Source organism: Gobio gobio (genome assembly GCF_949357685.1).
Source record: "Gobio gobio genome assembly, chromosome: 15".
In the NCBI taxonomy this organism is placed as follows: Eukaryota; Metazoa; Chordata; class Actinopteri; order Cypriniformes; family Gobionidae; genus Gobio; species Gobio gobio.
This window is the reverse complement of record NC_137108.1, coordinates 12,049,518-12,066,536: the sequence shown is the minus strand read 5'-3', so window position 1 is coordinate 12,066,536 and position 17,019 is coordinate 12,049,518. Positions and strand designations below refer to the sequence as shown.

General features: G+C 39.0%; 1 protein-coding gene across 1 annotated transcript; it reads left to right on the top strand.

Annotated features, from left to right (window-relative positions):
* Positions 1 to 7,348: 7,348 nt before the first annotated feature.
* On the top strand, positions 7,349 to 12,351 carry LOC307138641 (uncharacterized protein; the record flags this gene model as incomplete). The annotated part of the gene is made up of 5 exons (XM_079837108.1): positions 7,349 to 7,518; positions 8,380 to 8,526; positions 8,943 to 9,087; positions 11,704 to 11,797; positions 12,167 to 12,351. 5 exons carry the CDS (start codon positions 7,349 to 7,351, stop codon positions 12,349 to 12,351), a joined length of 741 nt encoding a protein of 246 aa, XP_079693234.1.
* Positions 12,352 to 17,019: the final 4,668 nt, after the last annotated feature.

Here is a 17,019-nt window from a genome sequence, read left to right as displayed (position 1 = left end):
CTGCTCCCGCAGCAGCTCAGTTTTCTGGCAAATTTTTCTCCACTGCCACAGCAGTGCTGTTCCTTCTGTTCCCACAGGAGCTGAGTTTCTCTGGCTAATTTTCTCCACTGCCAATGCAGTGATGTTTCCTCCAAGAAACTGCCAATCCTACGTGACCTTCTCTTCTCTCCATGCTCCCCGCAGCCGAACCAGACCGCCAAATACACTGTGGGGATTTGTCTGTTACCCTTAACCACAAACACAAATTCATCCCGCGTTCTTTCATTTTTCGAGTTTTCAATTGCTTTTTTTCTTTTACCGGAATCATCTGTTCAGCTTTCCCCCACAGGCGGCGCAAACTAAATGGTTACTTAGCAATCATAGCCAAGCTCGCGCTGTCCCATGGGGGAGGGCATTTCTACAAGTACCATAAACTTTTTTTTTTCCAGCCAAAAGTGCCGTGCGAATCGCACAGTGGAACTAGTGCACATACTGCACTCAAAAAATGTTTTTATGTCTAAACATAAGATTTATGTATTTTAATTGCATATAAATTTTCCATGCATTTGGATTACATAATTTTAACATAAACAAATTAATAAACTCAATGTGATTCATATACGTAAGTCATACATAAATGTAACAGGTAAGATTAGTTGTAAGATTTATGTAATTGTATTGATAAACTGAATGTGATTCATATATACCAGTTGTATGTGAATGAAACAAGCTAAGATTTATGTAAAAGTGCACAGAAAAACACCCATGTTAAATTAACACTTCCTAGTGTTCATGTGTGTGCTCACTACTGGGTTAAAGTACCATTGAAGCAGTGTTAAAGTTAATGAGATAACTGAGTGATGATTGAGCATTAATTATGAACACCTGATGATAATGAGCAGAATCACTGAAGGAAAGAAACACAAGAACTACAACTGACTTCAGCCACAGCCTAAGATGAAATCAACTGAAGATAAAAGAAGACATTACATTTCTGAAGATATCAGTAGATGAGGATTAAACAACTTCACAAACAGCATTATCAGCTTCACGCATTACTAACCAAACTGACTTTATTTCTGTCATTTCTGTTTTAATGAAAATATTAGTTTCATTGGAAGTCATCATGCTGGAGATCAGTATCTGCTTTAGTTGGACTATTGACTCTTAACTTTTTAACTTTAGTTTTTCTCTGGCTTCTTTAAATACTTTTTGCAACCCCCTTTTGCCAAGATAACAGCTCTGGAGCCTTCTTCTATAATGTCTGATTAGTTTGGAGAACACCTGACATGAGATCAGAGACCATTCTACAGAATCTCTCCAGATTCTCAGCTCCATGTTGGTGCTTCTTTTCTTCAGTTCACCCCACTCATTTCCTATAGGGTTCAGGTCAGGGGACTATAGGAAGACAATGGCAGCTCCATTTTGTGTTCAGTGACAAATTTTTGTGTTGATTTTAAAGTTTGTTTTGGGTCATTGTCCTGATGAAAGATCCAACCACGGCCCATTATAAGATTTCTAGCAGAAGCGGTCAGGTTTAGATTTTTTATCTGTTGGTTGCTAGAATCCATGATACCATGTATCTGAACAAGATGTCCAGGAAAAAAAAATAGGCCCACAACATTAAAGATCTAGCAGTATATTTAAAAGTGTGCATGGGATACTTTTTATCCCTATTTGCTCCTAACACATCTGGTGGGTTTTCTCCTTTTTTGTTTTGTTTCATCTCTGACCACAGAATCTCATAAAAATGTTTAGGGGTGCCAATAATTATAGCCAACATGTTTTGGCAACACAGTCTCACACCAACTCGTCAGATGATATTGACGCTTGGTCAGTTCCCTTCGGCGTCACTTTTTAACACACAGGGTACCCCTTTAGCGTCATTTTCTGATGCGCAGGGAACTCCATTGGTTTCAGTTGTCTACCCAATGCGTCAGATCCAGACGCATTTAATTTTTTGCTTTTGTAAAAGTAGACAGGATTTTATAAATATTTATTTGCTACTTTTATATTTTGCTCAGCATCGCTCCGTTATGAATGTCCGTTCGGCCGTCTTCACCCCTATGTGCGGGTTGAAAACAAGCAGAACTAGCTCCTACTACTGGCTGTAGTCTTTAGCCAATATTTGCATCATGGGAGGCTTTTTTCCAGACATAAAATACATAAATCTCTCGTCTCAGGGGGATATGAGGGGGAAAGCATGATCATTCAAATATACTACCCGGTTTCGCTGAGGTAACCCTTTAATGTTTTTAGAAGAAGTCTCTTATGCTCATCAATGCTGCATTTATTTTATTAAAAAAGCAAAAAAATCAAACAGTAATATTGTGAAATATTATTAAAATATAATTTATTTCTGAATAATTGTAATAAATGTAATTTTGCTACAGACAAAATAACTGTAGCTAACCATCTTACCATTTTAAGTACTTTTATCTCTCATGAAATTGTTTGTCCTAAAGTTCCTGGACGTTCTCTCTCCTATATGATTTTATAAACATAGTACTACTGTGTTACTGAAATCCAACAGATGGACAGGTATTTTGTGTGAAATCTGTGTGAAAATTAAACTTAGTTCACCATATGCTGGCTTGCATGGGAGTGCACCATATGTTGAGAAATTACATTCTCATCAGCAGGAACTGTGTTTTTCAAATTATAGCTGGAATCAGAATAGTCAAAAATAGTGGATAATAAATTAATGTAATATGTTCAGTAAGTGCAGTAATTACTTGTTCGGAGCCGGCTGATGAACGCACTGCACCCGCTGAACGATCAATTTCCAGTCGCTCAAAATAATTTAATCAAGTCAGATTTCGTTTAAGTCACATAATCTTGTTAATGGCATTCAAAGTCAGTCTGTTGCAGCATATTTAGCAGCTGGACTACAGTGTTTAACACATAAAAAAATAAATAAAAAAAACTTCAATAACTTTAATGTAAAAATAAGCTTTTAAAATAGCCATGATGTTTCAGCAATCAAGTGTCATACTGAAATTGTTGTGAAATGGCTTTGCTGCAATCATTTCTCTTGTTTTTAAAGCTAAACTATACAGCGCTTCTGTTTGTGTGTCTAACAATCTTGTGATTCCACAAACTATATTTATTCTTTGCATGTTTATTTGATGATTAAAAACCAAACTGAAAGTAGTCTAAATTAAATCCCTAGAAATTACAGCTCATTCAGATTGGATCAAGCTAGATTCACTGTTTGGATGCCATTTAGTTTGGATCTGGTCATCAACATAATGCAAATGTATTCTCATCCTCAGTTGCCTGAGCTTATTAGCATAATACATGTAATGAGCGCTTGCAGCTGTGTGCGTGTGTGTGTTCATGTTTTTCTATCCCAGTGGGGACTTCAACCTGAATGCACACTGACTCATGGGGACTCTCGTGTCTCCATGGGGACCTAAATTGAGGTCCCCATAAGGAAACAAGCTTATAAATCATTAAGAATTTTTTTTGTTGTTGAAAATGTTAAAATGCAGAACCTTTTCTGTGATGGGTTTAGGGGTAGGATTATTGTAAGGGGATAAGATATACAGTTTGTACAGTATAAAAACCATTATGTCTATAGAGAGTCCCTACAAAAATAGCGAACCACCAGACGTGTGTATGTGTGTGTCAAATCCTTGGGCTGCCACTAAACTGTCTGAGATATACAGTTCTGTCCTTTTCAAAACATTTGGTTTACACAGTTGTCTGTAAGGATCGGTTTTGCTGCTAAGACAAAAGCTGAGATCCAAACCCCAACAATAGAACAATAAAAGTCACTAATCTTGAGAGAAGATCTCACAGAAACTGTGGGACACCGCCCTGATCAAACATTTCTCCCCCCTCCCCATGTTGCCCTCTCCTTGCCCTGTTTTCAAGTCAACAAATGCAGATATACCAATGATGATGTATCTTGTAAATCTATTGTGTTATCCCTTTCATGTTTGGTGTCCTTTTAAAGGTCTCGGTGCGAATGGTAAAATGGTCTCAGTTTCACTTCAGTCACTAGTAGTATTAGAAAGGTTGAAAACTAATGAGAATTCTGTTCTCCTTTTGAGGAGTCTCTTCAAAGATATCTGATCCTCTCCCCCAAAACCAGAGGCCCGTTGCACAAAAGTAGAATTAAGACATCCAGGATAAATGACTGAGCTGAGCTCAATGAAGCCAAAACAAGTGCATCCAGGCTTAATTGGTTGCACAAAGACCAAGCCAGGATGAGCAGACACGGATTCATCAAGCCAGGTTAAACCAATCTTGGATAGGTGCGCGCTCACGGCTCACTCAAATAGACCCGCCACCGATCACAGATTCACTGATTCACCATGGCAACTAGAGCGGCGTACTTTTCCCCGTTGGAGGCACAAATCCTCATGGAGGCATACGAGGAGGTAAAATACATAATTAAGAAGAAAGGCAACACCGCCACAGTGATAAAGCAAAGAGAAAAAGCATGGCAAAGTATTGCAGACCTCCTGAATGCGTAAGTAGTGCACAATTACACACTCACCGCTCCGCTGAAACATCACAATTACAATCCAAATAGTTAATTCACATCTCCAAAAATGCAGTTGTACACTGATTATGAAACAGTTTAACTTTTAATTGAAATGGACAACAGATACGAGTGAAATTGTGTAAAGTAACCCCATCACACTGTATAAGGCTTTGATAAATTATTAAAGGCTTACATAATTACTACGCTCAGTAGTACAGTTTAATCTTAACCGTTGTACTCAGCTTCTTATGCTGTCCACCGATTTTTTTTGTTTTTTTTTGGCCTCTTATGATGTTTGTGCTGTATACTGTGTGTAATACAAGTTTGCAGGGAGGCTACTGCATCCATTCATTTGTCTGTTCAGTTGATGTGTATGGATTTGTCCTGCATTTATTTCAGTGTGCAGACAAGCGGGGTGTGTTTTATATATATATATATATATATATATATATATATATATATATATATATATATATATATATATATATATATATATATATATATATATATATATATATATATATATATATTTAATCTCTATCTTTGAATGTGTATTTATCCTTTTGTTGTATAATCCTTTTGTTGTATTGTTGAGTCACTGTGTGACTTCAGTTTCGAAAGGAGCTGATGGTTTACCTGCTTTGTTTTATCCTTATTCAATAAAGGAACCTAATGTTACACTTTGTGTTTTTATATTTATGTGGAATGTGTATTTTATACGGCCGAGTATTAGGGCCACACTGAGGAAGAAGGAAAAAGTCATACATTTATGAGGCTGGTTCTTTCTGCGGAAAAGATGCATATTCTTTTTACAGTCCTGATACTTATGACAATGTGACGCTGATGTGCCAAGAGATTAAGTATGTCCTTGTTTGTGAAACCATACTGAAGAACAATTCCACGAAATGCCCCACAGCTGTCATTTTAACAACCGTCTTCCTATAAAACAACGGGTTACAATATTATGACTTAATTTTTCGAAGTCTGTGACTTTTCTTTTTTTTCCTCTGTGGCCCTAATATTCTATCATTTTTATATATAGCCTTATAGTCTATGGGAAACCGTAAATTATCTAATGATAGCAACATCATCTAAAAATCATAATTTATCCAAAATGATTGAAATTATGATCACAAACGTTTAAATAATGACAGTGGGTCTAGTTATATGTGATAACAATGTATAGTGGGCAGTAGAATAACTATTGGTTTCCGTTTGTGGTGACTGCTGACTGACATAAGGGATGAGATTAAATAGATCCTGGAATTTAGCCTGGTCTGGAGCAGGCTAGCTCCACAGAATAAATCTCCATGGTAATTTATACCATAACATCCAACTACCACCCTATCCAGCTTTAGTGCAACCGGATCACGGATAAATTGAGCCAGGATCACCAAGATATCCCGGCTTAATCCCTTATCCTAGTTTTGTGCAATAGGCCTCAGGTGGTTGTGTTGCAAATATTTACAACCCTTTTGTTCTAGTTGGAGTATTTAAGGGAGGGTAACATAGGTAACATGTCAGGGGGAACGTTCTGTAGCCAGAACCCCCATGCAGTCTGTGTCAGTGTCTTTGAGACACTGACACACACTGCATGTATTGTGCCAGACATGATGACTCTTTGAAATTATTTTCATATTACTTTGCGATTGTGTTTATGTTTTTACGCTGATCAGTTGTGTACCATGGATTCTTACTTAATTATTTTCTTGTCTGGCCAAAATAAATGTTAATCTTGATTTATTCTGTATCTTTCTGAAATCATTACTTTAGTAGTGTCGCATGCGGAGTAAGTAGGAGCTACCGCAAATCTCTCTGTTGGGACAGATCAAACTGAGGACTGCAGAGCGGGAGCATCGAGCCAAGCATGAGAGAAAATCAGATTTCTGACTATCGCTGTTATTATAAGTTGCAACTTTTCGTGGCTATTAATCTAATTACACATTTTGTTATGAGTAAACATGTGACTCACTTAAAGTTAAAATAGTTCACTCTGCAATCCTCTTTAACCCCTTTGTGTTCAAAGATCGCCGACGGCCCCGCGTTTGATAGTGTTTACATTGATCGCTAGTTTACAATATCATTTTGTCAATTAATAAGGTCAACCAGTACATTGTTTGAAAGATAAGAGACTGCAGATTCGTATCTGTATAAGCATTATACAATCAAGATAACTTTGCAACGTTTTTTTGTCATTCTGTATGAATCTAAACAATGTGATATGACAACAAAGAGAGGGAGGTCCCTTACCTTTTTGTGCTTTGGAAATGTAATGTTTGGCAGAATAATGGTGACTTCGACCTTTTTTCCATGGGAAGAGTCCAGTGTACGATGTCCATAGTAAATATTTGTCAAAAAACAAGCAAACTGGTAAAAAAAAGCTATAGAACTTCTGTTGTTTACTTCCTGAAGTTTACTAATCACGAGGACGCTGTCCTGTTTATTTGATGAACTGTACGCATGAAGCGCATTATTCAATGAAATATAACGTATCAATGTATTTAGTAGAGTGTCTGGAACTGAATGAGAACCGCCCAGAAGATATCTGATGAAAACTAGCCACGCAATTTTAGAAAAGATTGAAAGATGACAGTCACTTTTGGTGACGCATGATTATCCACATGCAAATGTGTTTGGTAAAAAAAAAAAAAAACAGCAATGGGAAAGTCTTGTGTTGTCATCTAACATGTAGTCTATGCAATAACGAATACGCCGATGTGTTGATTAGCATAAATCTCGCGAGTATCACATTGTATTTTTGTTTGCGTAACCATTTGCATCCTGGAAAATTACTCACGCACGCCCCTCGTGACGCACAGAGGTTCCATTGCTACACTTGCTCACTAGCGCTCGCTCTGTTAGCATTCGCCTGCAATGGATCCACGTCGAGGACAGAAGTTATTTTCTCCTGCTGCTGCATTGGAAGAACTTTTGCGAAGCAGTGATGAAGAAAATGTGGAATATTCAGAAGAGAGTGCTGTATCCAGCGTCGACTCTGAAGAAGAGGAAATGTTTTTGGAAGGTCTCGATCCTGTTTTAGATCGGTAAGTGTCTACATTTAGAACGTTTTTGTTGCTTTGTTTTGTAGTTTTGTGTTTCTACACTATTACGGCTTATTAGTACATTCAAGTACCGCAAAATTCCTTTTTTATTCAAGTTCTGAGTTAGAAGCTAGTGATGTAAGTTGTAACAATGTATCGTGGATAGTGAAAATCTGTATTGTGTATATTTCACCCAAAATAAAAATGACAGTGTGAGGAAAAAGTTAAATTTCACAGTGTTTTAGTGTCAGTACTACATTCAATTACTATAAAATGTTGAATATAATGTATAGTAATGCAATGGGGGAATATTTGTGGGACCTGATAATGACAAAAGTCTTATGTTGCCACTAAAAAGTGACCAGCAATATTTAAATATATCTAGTCAGTGAGTGGGTGAGAGTGTAAGCATATTTGTCCAAAATAATTCAGTCTTTTCGGCTATTCTCACCAGAATAGTTTTTACTATGTTGTCACCATTGTCCTGTGCGTTTGGTTATCAGCACCAGGTCCAAGCCTATTCATATCCACCCCTAATGTAATACCAAATTTAGCATTTCGGTATATTTTTTGTTATCCTTTTTACAATATGCCTTGGAGTATCGCAATAATATTGTATTGTGAGTTCAGTATTGTGCTATTTATCGAAATGTGACATGGGAGTATTGGTAAACCTCTAGAAGAAACCCTGTACAACGTACTTGAGCATATAACTTTATGTATGTACAGTTGTGTATGTAGAAAGCAGGACAAAGTTCAGACCAAATGTGTCAGAGGAAAAAATGCAATAATATGTGCTATTTTCTGTGCAAGATAATCTGTTATGTTGGGTTTATTTCTAATCCTTTTTGTGTAATTCAACAGTGAGGAAACTTCAGATGATGAAAGGGTACCAGAGGCCTCTGGAAAACAGACAAAACGTTCCTGCCTGGCTGCAACATCTCTCGCTGCCTCCAGAAATTCCAGGGGAGGAGGAAAGAAAGGAAGACAGAGACAGCGCAGTACTTTGTGGTAAGCAAATAATGTGAAGCAAGTAATGTTTCTTGAGAGAAGAAACTGTTTTGGTGTATGATTATTGTCTGATTACAGTCTGAGTCATTAGCTGGTAGTGTAAATGTTTCAAGAAGGGAAACAACAGAGTGGGTATGGAGGTCGATCACTGTATGTGAAAGATCCTTTGAATTTGTATAGAAAATTTGTAAGCTTGTGTAAATGTGCCATCAGGGCAACAATAGAGTGTGTATGTAGGTAGATCACTGTATGTGAATGATTCTTTGAATTTGAATAGAAAATCAGTAAGCTGATGTAAATGTGCCATCAGGGCAACAATAGAGTGTGTATGGGAGTAAATTGCTGTAGTTTTTTCTATGTGTAAGATAAACAGTTGTGATGGGTTTATTTCTAATCCTTTTTGTGTAATTCAACAGTGAGGAAACTTCAGATGATGACTGGGTACCAGAGGCCTCTGGACAACCGACAAAACGTCCCTGCCTGGCTGCAACATCTCTCGCTGCCTCCAGAAGTTCCAGGGGAGGAGGAAAGAAAGGAAGACCGAGACAAACTCAGTACTTTGTAAATTGTCCTTTTTGGGGGTTTTTTTTTGGGGGGGGGTTATCACTGTGTTGAATAACTAAGGAACAGATGTTTGTTGCTGTATACAATATATACATAAATAAAACTTTTTATTTGCTAAATAATGTATGTCATCATTCTAAACCTTTAAATTAATGGAAGTGAACAAAGACTTTGTTAAACGTCTTATACGTTACCAAGTGTCACTTTGGTGTCCTTTTGGAGCTCTTTCAAAAAAATATTATTTTACAAAAAAATATGCACATACATGCATTTTTATAAACATTTAGGGGTGAAAAATATACCAGAGAAAGTATATAAATTGAGCTTTGTCATGTTGTAATGAGAAAATAGATTGAAATGATCAAACAAACTGGTTATACCTCATGGTAAAAGGTGGTTACCAAGTGTCCCTTTGGAGTCTCCAAGTGGCCTTTTTGGAAAGGTGCCTAGACATACTCAGAACTAAATGCTTGTAAAAAAGTCATTTTGGCTTGTATCAACTTCAAATTTGAAACGTACATTTAAAAGACATGTGGCTTTAGTTTACTTGTGTTTCCAGATCCATATATATTTCTGCCTTATGTATTTTTCTTGTTCATAAACCGTTATAATTTTTTTTTTCAATTGTCCATTGTGTTTGAGCTTATTTATCTCTCTACTAGTAATTTCTAGAGTAATTTTGAGTCTTTCATGGTAAACTGTCAAGTGTCAGCTTTCAAATGATACCTTTGATTTGTGTGTAGTCAGAAGGACTCATTAGCAGCAACAATTTTATTTTGGGTATGTCATTTTGCACTCCTTTGCCAAAAGTGGGGGTGACTGGTAAGGGGTTAATATCAGAACTGACTAATTTGACTCTAGCCTCTGTGCGGCTCCGGGTCCCATGGTGGAACGAATATTTGAAAAATCAACAATCTAAATTAAATCACAACTAATCATAAAATCAGCTGATAAACTCTAAACGTAACACACTTTATGGAGTCACATAAAATTGGAGTCAGATAAAATTATTCATGGAGTCAAATTTGAAATGAGATATCAATAAATTAAGAGAACTTGCTAAAAAGGCTTACACGCAGAATTCCTTTTGACCAAGCCGAAAAAATCCGGTTTTTGGGCTAATGGATGAAAGTTTACAAGTTGTCCTATAATCGAAACAAATGCTTCAAAATTAGCATTTATACTATAATATTTATGCTCTCATGCTCACTGGCTGTGATGTAACTTTGAACTTGCATTGTGCCTTTTCAGCCAATTAGATTTTGCTGAAAAAATAAATCCAAAAATCTTTTTCTTTTATAATGTGCTGAATGGAAGCCAATTTACGCCACATAAAAAACATGGTTTTGTAAATCATAATTATGGCATAATTATGAAGTTTTTTGGCTTTTAGCATGAATATGTTAGTCTTACTTTTATCTATAAATTAGTGTGCTCCAAAACAATGACAAAATTCGCATTTAGGAGATATAAACGTATCGGACCCCTTTGAATTCTGCACAGAATGCTATATTGAGGAGTTTATGATGAGAAACGGTTAGAGATTAGGAGGAAACTGCGGCTTTACCAAGCTAAAAGGCTCTAGTCAAGCTGTAATATAAACAAAACACTATTGGCTGTTTTAAAAAGGGTGAGAAGCTGTTCAATACGTCCCGCCCTGTCTTCCTGTTTCAGGGGAAATTACGTCAACTCATTGAATATTGCAGCGCATTTCAAGGCACCTCAGTGGGCCTTTAATTGCTCGTTTACACTGAGTGGTATAGGGTTCAGTACTGTTCAGTATGGTATACAATTTTGTCCGTTTCCATTATCAGAAGTTGTGAATGGTACCCTAATTCCGAACCGTACCACTTTTTTGCTGCCCTTCCGTAGGGGTACCTAGCACGATAGTCCGGTCCTAAAGGGTGGAGCTAGACTCACTGCAGAGCGTTGATTGGTTGACAGAGAATTGTCACTTGGGCATGCTTTTTTGGCTATTTTCCTTGCAGCCTGCAGCCTTGGCTCAAACAAAGCATGTCGCCTTCTTGTGACAAAACAGCCACATGGTGAGAAGCAAGAACAAAATCTGCTGTATGTCGTCCATTTGTTTACTGTGTTGCTTTTTTCTTATCAGGGTTTACGGTCCCGAATCGTACTCTACTGTACTGAACCGTACCACACCGCTCGGTGGAAACAAGCCATAAGATTTATGTGGAAATGGGCTACTATACACTGCTGAAATTTGCATTGTTTGTAAATAGGTTTTATACTAGTTCAGTATAACTTGGCTAATTACATCTTACCCATGAAACCAGGACTGCCACTATTGTGCTCAACACATAAACAAACTGCACGTTTGATCATCAATGGCTCAGTGTTGAAATGTGATCAGTGTGATTGTGCTGCATTGAACTCTTTCCCCTGGGTTCTTGTGTGTACTTGTGTATTTGTGTGTACTTGTGTGTATTTATCCATTCATGTCAGTCAGCGTTGGTTGAGATAATGGCTGCTGAAGCCGAGACTATAGGCTGGTACATGGCATGATGCCAGGAGGTAAGACAGTGCTGTCCCACAGCATCAGTGAGAACATGTGACAGCATCAGGAATGAACGGCAGCGCTCTGATGCACCACAGGGAGACAGCAGCGCTCATTACCCGCGTGACCCCAATCCCCCAGTCAAACCTCCACACGACTTCAACATGGTGAAGAAGAGCTCTGACGAAACAGGTGAGCTACAAACTGACTGCAATTACAGTTCCCTTTCGAGAGAATCACTCTCAGGGATTCTCAGGGAATCACTCTCAAGGACTCCTGAGTTCCTCGAGAATTGAAGCAGAATTTTATCCTTAAAATGTATCCATGTAAAACACAGTGCAGCTGCACAGCAGACCTAGCAGAGCGTATGAGCGCGCTGATTGGCTTTGCTGCAGCAAATGCATGAACCTATGGCGAGGCGGGGGGACCAATGAGGTAGCTACTCGATAATTTGCATATCGAGTCTATAAAAGACTGTGTCACGCCATAGGGACTCAGTTAAAATCTCCTTCAGTGACTCACCACTTTGCTGATCTCTGGACTGAAGCCACTGTCGAACAGCACCTCAGCGGAACCCGAGCACTTCTGAGGACGTCGGAGTCATCCGCCTTCAGCCGCCATCGTCCCAGCTGCGTTATCAGGCGTTACATATCCTTTTATATCCATTGCACAAGCGTTGTGCTTCATGCAGAGACCCTCTGCTCAATGGGGATCGACACATTATCTGCACGGCGTATCTCGGCTGAGACCACGCCTTCGCTGCACTCTCTCAGGGTGGCTGCCCAGAGTGCGACGAGATGGCATTGCAGACCCTGCGGGCTTGGCTTGCCTTCTTCGACAATGACTTCTTCTTCGCCGTCTGCTCTCCTGATTGGACTGCGCAGGAAGAAGCGCCGCGATCAGAGACAGCTGGAGCCTCTCAACGAATGCACGCCGGACCTTTCCAGGTGTGCCTCGCCATCTCCTGTTACTTTTACACAGGAGGAACAGCGTCCCCCGTCTGTAGCAGCCTGTTCGGTCTCCTTCGGCGGATCGCAATGGCAGGAAGAGGAGGACGGCGATGACAGCCTGTTTTCACAAGCTGCATCTGGGACTCTGGTCGAACTCTGTCTCTGAGCCAGCAGCTTCGTGAGGCTGCTAGAGAATAGAGCGATAGAAGCCGTGTACCTGTAACAAAGCGAGTCAGGTTTCTACAGCCGCTATTTCCTCATTCCGAAAAAGGATGGAGGTCTCAAACCCATCCTAGATCTCAGACAGCTGAACAGAGTGTCAGATGGCATCAGCATCGACGGTGCTAGAACTGGGCTTAATTGGGCACATGCGCCCCCTCCAACATTGGCTAAAAGACCGTGTCCCAGCATAGGCGTGGCGGTCTGGCCGGTTTCACATCAAAGTAAACCATGGCTGTATCAAAGCTCTGGCTCCTTGGTTACCGAACGACTGGTACCAATCAGGCGTGAGCATAGGCTCGATTACGAGATGGAAGGTGGTCTCGGCAGATGCATCCAACCTAGGTTGGGGTGCCCTGCATCAGGGCAAACCTCTCTCCGGCCACTGGACTCCAGCGGAGAAGAGGCTGCACATAAACTGTCTAGAGATGAAAGCAGTCATAATAGCACTGAGCGCTTTCCTCCCATACTTAAAGGGGCACCACATGCTGGTCCGAATGGACAACACTGTGATGGTGGCTTACATAAATCACCAAGGCGGCCTGAAATCATACAGCCTGCATCAGATGGCGAAACACCTCCTTTTATGGGCAAGGCGCAACCTGAGCTCACTAAGAGCAGCTCATGTGCCATGTATCCTGAATCAAGGGCCAGATATGTTATCCAGGGACAACGTCCCCCCAGGGGAATGGTCGCTTCACCCTCAAACGATTCAGTTAATATGGAGTGTCTTCGGCAGAGCAGAGGTGGACTTGTTCGCCTCAGAAGACAATACTCACTGCCCAATATATTTCTCCAAACGCAACGATGCGCTGGCCCATGCTTGGCCCAGACTTCCTCTGTTTGCGTTCCCTCTGGTCACAATGATACCTCAGATAATCAGACGGATCAAGGAGGAAAAATGTGTGGTACTTTTGATAGCCCCGCTGTGGAGGAGTACTTTTGATAGCCCCTACATGCATAGCCCATCTACGGCTATCAGGGGACCTTCCTGAAAAGATAATAAACACTATTTCAGAGGCTAGAGCCCCCGCAACCAGGCAGCTTTATGCTATGAAATGGTCAGTCTTCTCAGACTGGTGTAGAGCACGAAACCTTAATCCACACTCATGTGAGGTGGCAGAAGTGCTTTATTTCCTACAAGAGCTGTTGGACGCGGGTCGCTCCCCCTCCACGCTCAAAGTATATGTGACCGCGATAGTGGCACATCACACAAGTAAATGCGAGCTCATAACGCGTTTCCTTAAAGGGGCTAGAAGGCTGAATCCGCCTCGCCCCCCCCTTCAGTTCCGGTATGGGACCTTTCCACAGTCTTGCAGGGTATGAAAGGAGCACCATTTGAAACATTGCAGTCAGTAAGCTTAAAGCACCTTTCACTGAAAGTTGCTTTTTTGCTGGCTTTAGCGTCCGTGAAGACAGTAGGTTTACCTGCATGCACTCTCAGTGAGTGCATCCTATCTAGAGTTTGGACCTAGCGACTCCAGAGTCGTCCTCAAGTCAAGACATGGTTATGTACCCAAGGTGCTTTCCACTCCGTTCAAGGCGCAAGTCATTACGCTTTCAGCACTACCTTTATCAGATGGTGAAACAGACGCAAACTTGCTCTGCCCAGTCAGGGCACTGAGATTATATATAGAGCGTTCGGCCCCCTTCAGGCAGTCGGAACAGCACTGCGTTTTACATGGATTCATTTTAAGGATAAAATTCTGCTTCAATTCTAGAGGAACTCAGGAATCCCCCTTGCGTATGCTGCGCAATACTCGTTCCCTTCTCTCAGGGAACCGAGGTTGTGTTAATAACCGAGTCGTTCTGATTCTAAAAATAAGATTGATTCAGTTACATTTGCTCCTATGACTGAGAGTCTCTGTTCTTCTTTTACAATGGACCTAACCTTGAGACATTATGAAAAAGAGTCATCAAAATTTACATAAAATAACACTTAATATCAACATTTACTCTCCCTATCCAGCACCATGCAAAGCATGATAAGAAGTGGAAATCCTGTTCCTAGTTTCTATACTGCTATGTAACACAACTAAAATATTAATGTAATCTCAATTTAAATAGATTAAGCAAAGTGGTTAAACTAGATGAAATTATGCTGTGACAACATCTTGAAAGAATTGTGCTGGATAACTTGTTTTAATGTATTTACAAGTAATTTGAACAAGCAGCAAAATGTACATATTTTTGACCTACTTGATTGAAACGTTCTTTCAAAATGAAAATATTGAGTTAATCCAAAAAGTGTCAGTATCAAAAAAAAAAACTTGTTTACACAAGAACAGTTTATATAAGAACAGTAACAAAGTAAAAATACTGTCAACCACTAATTGAGAGCAAGTAAAATCTCTCTTGTTAAAAATACAAGCATTAAGCATCTTTTTCACCAAATTTTAGTCCCATGTGGAAAACAACATAAATCACACTTTATTTATAAATGTAAAAAAGAGAGAGAGAGTGAGAGAGAGCGAGAGAGAGAGCGAGAGAAAGAGCGAGAGAGAGAAAGAGCGAAAGAGCGAGAGAGAGAAAGAGATGCCACAGCAGTTGATATTCATCAACACGTGACTGCTAAACTTTACTGGCATATAACGAGAGAAGAATGGATTAAAGGACAAGAAATGCTTCTCTTATTGAGTGGCAGGCATTCAGTTCAGATATTGTCTTGCCCTCACTGTAAAACCTAACAGTTGTATGTACTAAATAAAAATGAGTTCACTGCACTCAAACATTACCGAATGTTGTGTGGACACAATGACTGAAACAGAACTCAAAATGAATGAGTTATAGAACATTTCTAGTTCCCAGCATGATAATTGGATAATAATTGTATTGTTAAGTGATTAAATAAGTGATAATTGCGTATTGGTGATGACACCTGATGATAATGAGCAGACTCACTGAAGGAAATAGAAACACAAGAACTACAACTGACTACAGCTTTAGATGAAATCAACTGAAGATAAAATAAGACATTAAATCTCTGAAGATCTCAGCAGAGGAGGATCAAAAAACTCCACAAACAGCATTACCAGCTTCACACATTACTAACCAGACTAACTTTATTTGTCATTTCTGTTATATTGAAAATAATAGTTTTGTTTGAATTCACCATGATGGTGTTCAGTGTTTGCTTTTGTTGGGATCTTGACCCTTGACATAACATGTCTTGCTCTGGCTTCATTGACTGTGTTTACAAAGCACATTTGTTATGATAAGAAAAGCCAAAAGAAAATGTGATCAGCTGGTGTTGGTTGCTAATGATATTATCGTCATGTAGTGATTAAATCACTGACCTCATTCAGAGTCTAATGCTCTGGTTATAGAGGTTCTGTGTTATAATATTTTTGTATTATTCATAATAGAACCAATGTGATTTTACAGCACAAAATCCAGGATTGAAATAAATAAAATGAATGCACAAAAGGTTTTAATCTACAACTATACTTAGACACACACAGACATCAAGAATCAGAGTATGAATCTCAACAATGGTGACAATCAAAAAAAAAAAAGAGAGATAAAGATCAACTTTGAACATAAAACAAGCTACAAAAACATCACAAACAGCAAAAGTAAAAGCAAATAGTAAGAATCAAAGAAAATGTATCACAATTTAGATGCATAATTTATTCATGCCGCAATGCATGCTGCAGCATGAAGCTTTTCATTGATTGTCACCATTGTTGAGATGCATACGCAGATTCTTGATGTCTGTGTGTGTCTAAGTAATGCCATAGATTAAAACCTTTTGAGCACTACATGGTTTTGAAATCGTACAAATTATTCAATTACCACAACAGTGCTGGATTTTGTGCTGTTTAATCATGTAGCCATTATTATTAATACAAAAATTAACAACACAAAACCGCTATAACCAGAGCATAAGAATCTGAGTGAGATCAGTGACTTAAGCCATTACATGATGATTATACCAACATCATTGTATAGCCAACATCACTTAAATCACATTTTCTCTAAGCATTCCTTACCATAACAAATATGCTTTTTAAACACACATTTAAAGCAGCCAGAGTTAAAAACTAATGTTAAAGATTTAAGGGTCAAGAGTCCAACTAAAGCAAACACTCATCACCATCATGGTGACTTTAATTAAACTATTATTTTCATTAAAACAGGAATGACAGAAATAAAGTCAGTCTGGTTAGTAATGTGTGAAACTGGTAGTGCTGTTTGTGGAGTTGTTTAATCCTCCTCTGCTGAGATCTTCAGAGATGTAATGTC